General features: G+C 45.7%; 1 protein-coding gene across 1 annotated transcript in view; it reads left to right on the top strand.

The window, feature by feature from the left end:
- Positions 1-1,116: 1,116 nt before the first annotated feature.
- The window catches only part of SFMBT1 (Scm like with four mbt domains 1), a 29,568-nt gene continuing 22,599 nt past the window's right edge, over positions 1,117-8,085 (top strand). Inside the window, exons 1-2 of the mRNA XM_010211921.2 lie at positions 1,117-1,272; positions 5,665-5,759. Of these exons, the coding sequence (XP_010210223.1) occupies positions 1,245-1,272; positions 5,665-5,759 (123 nt within the window). The 5' untranslated portion in view covers positions 1,117-1,244. The remainder of the gene's footprint in view (positions 1,273-5,664; positions 5,760-8,085) is intronic.

The following is an 8,085-nucleotide window of genomic DNA, read 5'->3' as shown; positions in this document are numbered from 1 at the left end:
GAGAGATGAAGTTGGCTTTACATGATCTAGCTTGGTTATAAAAAGTTATACCCTAAATTGAGAATACCCTAATTGCAGTTAACTTGTGAGGTACTTTGCCAGGGCAAAACTATTAAACACTAGTGGTGTATCCCCAGATTGGCTGGACTGCGTGTGTCACTCAGGGTTTTCCAGTGGTGCCTGTGCTTGGGCTTAGCAGAATGGCAGTTGCTAAATAGACCGTTACCAAGAAATACTTTGCTTTATGATTAAAGGCACTTGTCACTGTTTGTCGAGCGTCCTGCGGGTTCCCAGTGACACAGGTGACATAAATGCACCGTGGTGGTGGCCTAACCCAAGCACAGCTTGTAGGTGTCTCTGGGAAGGAGGCAATCTGCAGAAAGGCAGGTGGCTTGAGCTCACCCCGCAGTGCCACCTGGGTGACATTGCCACCTCGCAAGCTGGATGCTGTGCCACCTGCAGCTCCTTTCTCCGTTTGGTCTTGTATTTTTTTTTTTTTTTTTAGCAAAATGGGCTATTTTTGCCTGACGAACCTTCAGCTCGCCCAGCAGTAAAGCACTCGGTGGAGGTGCACGTGTGTGTGTGGAATAAAACTGAAAAGCAAATGGCTTTGGGGTGCTTTTTTAAGACGTATGTGCAAATCCCTTGAAAGCCTGTGACAAGCAAATTGCTGAACTATTAAAACCCAGCAGCCTGAGCAGGTGTTTGGTCCGGGCACTGCCCCAGCACCAGTTTCTTGACCTTCCACATTCCCACCAGTCCCACCAAGAACTTGATGCTTGTTCCAAGCCACGACTTGGTCACCTCCCCCTTCCTAACCTTGTAGAGGCTCAGAGCAACTTTGGAGAGGCATGAAAAACGGAGGGCAGGAGCTGAAAACAGGTTCTGTAACCGACTGCCTTAGGAATTTTTATGCCAGAGGCAGTTTTTGATCTACTGATGGGGACATGTATATAGAGAAGCTAAAAGTAAATAAATGCAACATGGTGTCCTTGTTTGCTTTAAAGCTTTTAGCTTATTGCTGGAGAATAGTGATGTATCCAAGAGCAGTTAATATTAAATAATACTACCTGATACCAGATAATGATTTTCTTAAATATTTGTTATTTACAGGTTTGTTTTCCGCATCCCTTCTTGAATGTCGCTGGGAACGAAGGTGGGAGACAACTCATGACCCCCAAAGTGTGACAGGCTTGGGCTGTGTTGCTTCTGGCTGCTTAGGATAACCCCGGGCCACTGTGGAGATGAATGGAGAACAGCAGTATGATGCAGGTAAGGCCTAAAGCTTCTCCAAATATTTGGCAACCGCGATGGGACCGAGGTGCCCACGCGTTGGGGAGGTGCCCGTTTTGTATGGCAAGTCTCTCACACCCTGCACTCTGCCACGGGAAGCTCCAGTTTGTCTCGCTGTGCATTGGGTTCGAGCTGCCTGACTTAAAAGGAAAACTGGAGCCACCTTCATAAGTGTGTTTGCAAGAAACCCCTTCAGGATTTCAGTCTGAAGTGAGTTCATGAAAATCTCAGTGGCTTTTGAGCCATTACTCTGAGCTGTCTGTCAGGATGGTTGGTGTTATCTTGTTCTGACCTTATGTGTCTTCATTTGGTTCTTAATATGTGGCTGAAGTTGGAGTGTTGGATCCAAGCGTCAGATACTGAAGCCGTTTGGTCGCGTGACGGTCAGTCCTGTCCTTCTCATGAACCTTGCTGTCCTCTTTGGGCTTGAGGCACCCTCTCCTGAACTGGCAAGTAGTGTATTTTGGTAAATCAGCTCAGGTTTTGGATCACCTTGAAGCACCGGATTGAAAAGAGAGTCTATGGCTGGGGACGCTGATGACTCTCTGAAAGAGTCATTACATTTTTTGCTCTTGTCGAGGATGAGGATCATCTATATTTCTCAGTACCATAATTTGCTCCTTTTCCTATACAAGATTCTGACCTATAATGTTCCTTCAGTTGTATTTATCAGTACAAACCATTGGATTAAGATTTGATCTGAATATTACTTTCTTTTGATAACTCTCCAACAAGCAGCACTTCCCTAGGACAGTTTTCTGTTGATAGCTTATAATTTTATGAAAGTCAAGTTGCTCTCAGGGCTGCTGAAGAAATGTTAGGTATAAATTCGGTGTACAGGGCCCTTAGCAGATACAAGCATCTGCTATGTGGTGCAGGGCCATGCCTTCCAATAATTAACTGTAACCAAGAGCTCAGGTTCTTGTCCTCAAATAAGCCAAAAAAGCAACACACACAAGGATGCAGAACTACTCCAGGCATGTCCAAATGCAGTTTCTTCTGCTACTGGGAAGTGTTGTCTTCTGTCATCTTATGTAAGAAAAAGAGTTTGAGCAACCGAAAAAAAATCATTATACGTGGTCAGCAACGGGATGTTCGCAGCACATCCCTCTGTACTAAAACCCTTCCTGAGTTTTTTTTCCAGCTTCCTTTAAAATAGCAGCAGAAGTTTTGGGAAGAGCTGTGAAGAGTTTGCTGTTTTTTCGAGATTACTCAGCAGTTATTTTCCTGAGCATCCTTTCTGTGTCTGGTTTATGTAAGAAGCAAACAATTACATAAGAGAGCTCAGTTCCTCCTAGGCTTCAGAAAATGCCAACCAAGTAAACATAGGCACGCTGGTTTGGTTTTTCAGCCCTCTTTCTAACAGCATTTTCCTTTAGTACTTTAAGTTAGTTCCAACTAATTTACATCTCGATTAGATCTTAGACCACTGAAAAAAATCCCTTCATATTTTTTAACTGGTATAATGGTTTAGTTCATGAATTTTAGGAGTTTTTTGGTGATTTTCCTCTGCTCGTTTTTGTTTTCATCTTAACCCCCGAATACAGGAGCCCAGAGAGCGGCCAGGGCGGTCTGCTGCGATGCTCCGCCGCGCTGCCAGCGGGAACGACAACTTTTAGTCTTGTCACCATCTTCTCCAGCTCCCCAAATTGCATCATGTCTTTATTTACTCGTGGCCTCGCAGATGATATAGTTGAAAAAGAGTAGCTGTTGTTAAAAGCAGGTCGAAATATGTCCAAATTTCCCAGTGAGGAACCTCGAGGTTTGTCTTCACTGAAGGTCTTGCAGACTTCAGTGTGCTGTAGTTAGGTGTCTCATATAACAGTCTTCAAACTAAATCCCATTAAAGTTGCATGAATGTTATTGACAAAGAGAATTGAACTTCAGACCAAGGATCAAAACAAAGTCCAGTGCAGACAGCTTCCATTGCAGGTATTTCTAAGTACAAATATGATCGTACCTCACTCTTTTCGTGTGTCAAAATGGTGCAGTTCACTATTCATTCTCTTCGTGTATGTGTCTGAGAGCAGCACGCTGTCTTTCACAGTGAGATTCAGAAAGGAAGAGCTAGTGTTGATAGTAACACTAGGATAAAGAGTGGCAGATGGGAAGTAACATACCTATCTTGGAAATTTGTAATATTCTTGCAGACGATTTTCTCACCTCTGAAGGGAACAAACACTGTCCACATAAGCTCTTTGGGGCACTTCTCACTTTTACTTGAGAAAAGTTGATGCTTTTGAAGCTTTCTTGAGCAGAGCTCATTGCGTGCTGAGGCCCCAGAGCTGTGAATCCCATCTAGTTTCTTCTTTGCCTTTGCTCAAGTTGTGTTTTGCCACTGAACTCACCTGTATGTAAAAATTGAATAGCAATTGGATTCCCACTCCCAAATATTTCCAGCCAGCTCAGGCCTTAACAGAGAGATGGTCCTTAGCCAAACTCATGAATTGTTGCTGCCTCAGCTGTAACAGACACCTGATTTCTGAGATTATTCATGATTTATATTTTCCTAGCACATGTTTATTCCACAATTAGAAAAATAATTTGCTCCACAATTAGGCAAGTAATTTATTTCTCTCACTGTGAAACATTTTATAGCATTTTGGCTGGGTGCTTTATTTAATAAGCTTTTCATGTGCCGTATTTGTTCAGTAAGTGCTGCACTAAATAACCTGAGATACTGTGGCAAGGCAGTACGTGAGATGCAAAATAGAGATTTGCCATATTATATAGATGCCCAGGGCCCTCAGCTGTATGTGGAGTCTCCTAAGGAAGGAAACCACCTATAGATTTCCCCTCTGCATGGGAAGTTGGTGGCATTCATGGCTCCTAATGTAGTCTCATATAATTGCACAGCCCAGTGCAAGCTGAGATAGTCTTATGAACAGAAGAAGTTCTGGATGCTGCTTTAAAATGCCTCTAAAATACACCAACTCATGGAACCTGCAGTGCGTGGAAGGCAGGAAATTGTGGGATTTCCATGGAAAAAGCACTTGGATGGTGCTGGTGAGATTCGGGCATTTTAGAGCACCGAGAAATCTGAGTTCCTCTTGCTACTGTGACGAACTGGAAGGAAACAGCTCTTTTAATATAAAAACCCATGGGCTGCAGAGGCCGTAGGTTAGCAGGGTGAAGAGAGACCCGCGTGGACGCCAGTCTAGCTGGGAACTGTTTGCGAGAGCGGGACGCCAGGGCCCGCTCGCAGGAGTTCATTGGAGCAATTAATTAGGAGCAGAAGCTCCTAATTGAGCCTTTCAGCGGGTTGTGACCTGTGCCTCGTTTAAGGAGCTTAGCTGCCCCTTGGGCACTTAGGTGACCCGCTGTTGAGGACCTGGTAGGGAGGTGGCAGGTCCTGGGAATGGCCTTCCCTTCGAATGGCAGCCAGGGCTTTTTCAATAGGAAGGTCATCAAAAAGATAAAATTACTTATTCTTGTCCTCCGGGTCTGTTTCTTCAGTAAATTAAAAATTATCCCCATAAAATTGATGCCCCTATGCAAGCTCGGAGTGTTGTGAGCACTGTGGCTCATGAAAGGCCACTGTAACTGGCCGTGGTTGTTTAAAAACTGCAAAATGAAGCTGGAAGATTGGGTTTAAACGGATACCATCACACACACACTAAATACACGCTGCTGAATTGGGACAAATCCTAATTCCTAGAGTTGCAATGAAAAGTTAATGGTGAGCTTAACATTGAGCTGGAGGAGAAGATGGACCTACTTCACACTGAGCAGCTTTTTAATTTGCTCTTTTAGCTAATTTAAAGGCGTTCAGGCTTTTGGGCAAAGATTTATCCCCTCTGCGTTCAAGGAGGACTGGCTGTTGTAAAGGTGCTTACAGGCGTTTGTGCCCAGGGTGTCCTCTCCTAAGGACACGCAGCAGTGGGTCCTGAGCACACAGGGCTTCCCTGGGAGCAGGAGCGAGTGTTGAGCTGGGGCCCGCGGGTGCGAATCCGCGTGGGCTGCGGACGCATCCCGGGATGAGGTGGCCCTTGCCCTGCAGAAGGTGCTGCACGTTGTGAGCAGCTCTTCTAAGTGACTAAGGTGGACGTTGCTTCTCCCCTGTATCAGAGATGGAAACAGCTTGGGCTTAACCATAACTCAGGGTTGTAATATCTCTCAGGCTCAATCCAATCCAAAGGACTCTCTAATTTTGCAGTATTTGGGTCACTGGTGATACAAAGGAAAGATAAGTAGTATTGTGTGTATTTGGAAGAGCATAATCGAAGTTCTTCAGAGGCTTGTGTAGACAGTCATTAAAATCAAGTGCTCTTTGCTGTGGTTCTTAAAAGCCTCCAACTTAAGCCAGCAGAGTGTAAAGTAGAAGGTTTTTTATCTTTTCTTTCAGATTTTTTTCTTTATCTTCTCTTCCAGATGCTGGTTCTGGTGTGGAAGAAATGGAATTCAATTGGGATGAGTATCTAGAAGACACAGGAGCAACTGCAGCCCCCCATGGATCTTTTAAACATGTGAGTGAGGGAGAGTATGCTTACTTACTGTCTACTGCTTCCTCCTTTCAAATCCAGAAGACAAACTAGAATCATGTTAAAGAGAAAGGAGGAATTTTACCTCTTTATTATTGTTTATCTTCTTCCTCTGTGCAGCATGGTGTAATCCTGTCCTCAGGTGGGGGAAGTTAAGAGCTTTTGGTCTTCTCTATACACCAGCAAATAAGCTTTGGCTTCCTCCCACTCACCCCCTCGAAGCCTGAACTGGCCAGTCTCTCTTTCAGGCTTTGGTGCCAGACAAGTGCTTTGGAGGAGCTGGATTTAAGAGTTCACGTGGTGAGTTCTTGAATAGCAGAATTCAAATGTGCTTTGGTGTCTAGTGTTGTTTTCAGGGCAAGAGACAAAAAGTTCTCCATTAACCTAGCTCCAGTCCTTGAAAAATCACAAACTTTTCCGAGATAAAAAGTAACTCATAGAAATTGTATTAATATAGCATGAAAGAAGCTCTAAAGTGCAGTAAATACAGACCTTGAAGAGGTTGTTTGGTACATGAGATTGTAAGATTTTGTTCAAAATCTGGGGTTTTAGTTTCTCAAGGGGAGAGACCTATGTTTGCTTTGGTGTTTTTCTTAATGTACGAAGGCCCCAGCAAGAACAAGCTTGCAGAGAGTGGTAATACCCGTGGCAATACCAGCTTTATGGCAGTGGCAAGTGAATTATCAGCTACATTTTGGTGGTCATCGGGTCATGCTTTCCTTGACTTTGTTACCCTCTTGCTGCAGCCTTTTGCCAATAAGATTGCTGTGGCCATTAGAAACAGTTACTTAACAACAACAACAACGTTCCACGCTTTTAATGGTTATTGTTTCTTAGGTGTGCAGCAGTTTTGCTGGTGTAACGCTGTCTCGGCGAGTGCTCTCCCCAGCCAGCGTGGCCCCAGCGCGGCCGTGTCCCCCTGTCCCTTCTGGGTACTTTGGATGCCCAGCTCTTGCGGGCAGAGCCAGGGTGGCTCTCGGGGAATGGCCCCGGGGCTCTCGGTGCCAGGGCAGGAGAGACACGGGTGCCAGAGGTGTTGCACAGTGGCACAAATCCATGGGCATGAAAATCGGTGCCCGTGTGTTATCTGGAAGGGGAGCTGTCAGACCGCATGGCATTTGCCAGCAGACTTCCTGCAGCGGTTGCCAATTCTGATGTTTTCTATAATTTTCAGAAAATTTTGGGAAGCTAGTGCTGGCACGCAATTGGCGAGTGGTGAATATTTATAGCAGTATCCGTCTTGCTCTTACTAGAGATTCAGTAGTGCAACCTGCTCAGGATTTCTGCTTGTGTTAGAAGGGAACGGGTTGGAAAAGACAGCGGAGGAGAACGCGGGTGCCTCCCAGAGGCCAGTGACAACCTGTATGTGTGAGCAAGCCCTGGGAAAAGGTTTGTGTGATTCCGGGGTACATCCGGTGAGGGATCTTCACACACACACACATGGATGTCTTCGCTCTAGCTACTAGCGGTTCCTCCAAGCGGAGTCTGTGCCGTTCTTATTGAAGTGCAATAACTTTTATACCCTGGCTAAGCTGCAGCAGAATCTTGGCATCATAAGTGGGCATGTGCTGCCTACAAATTAATTTTAGATGGAAACTTAAGAGGGAAACTTAATTTTGTCTTTTCATCTTACCTTCCTTAATATCCCTGTGGTTCCTCTTTTCTCCTCCATTTCTTCCTAGTTTGGAGTGTTATTTGAGTGATTAACAGCAGTGTCAGCTCTTGCTCTTGGCTGTTAACAGCCATTTCCACGTGGTCTTCTCCATGGCACTAGCAGAGCTCTTAGAGAAATGTCTCTCCAAGAACATGCCAAAAAGCGACTTTCTGCGCTGATTTGGATACCCTGGTTTGACTTGTGCCATGACTGCAAAAAAGAGGGGATAATTTGTGATGGGAAGGAGTGGGAAGGGAGATGGCTGCTGTCGCTATGTGCCGAGTGGCCGTCTCAGCTTACTGTACGTGCAAGGGAAATGCAGCATTCCCGGCTCCACAGACAGTGGAAAAGGGCTCGGAGGATATTTTCTTGGTGGTACTGGTCCTCTCAGTGGTAACGTAGTGGTGCACATGAAACCATGCGGCTGTGTCACCTGCCCAGCTGGGCAGGAGGGGGCCAACTCCTTGGTCTCCAGTGTATCCGCCAGGAAAACGTGCGGGGTGACGTTGGAGAAGTGCAGCTGGCCTCGGGAAGCTCCAGCCGGTGCCGCTGGCTTTGCCTGGATGCGGCTCTCTGTGGGATGTGGCCACAAGGCTCTGCACAGAACATGGCTGTGGAGAACTGCGGAGTTTCCAATCCCTCAGGCTTTGCGTGGAG

This window comes from Tinamus guttatus, unplaced genomic scaffold (assembly GCF_059628265.1).
Source record: "Tinamus guttatus ecotype Peru unplaced genomic scaffold, ASM5962826v1 Tinamus_guttatus_pri_ptg000026l, whole genome shotgun sequence".
Lineage (NCBI taxonomy): Eukaryota > Metazoa > Chordata > Aves > Tinamiformes > Tinamidae > Tinamus > Tinamus guttatus.
The sequence above is the reverse complement of the archived record's forward strand: the minus strand, read 5'-3'. Positions and strand labels throughout refer to the sequence as shown.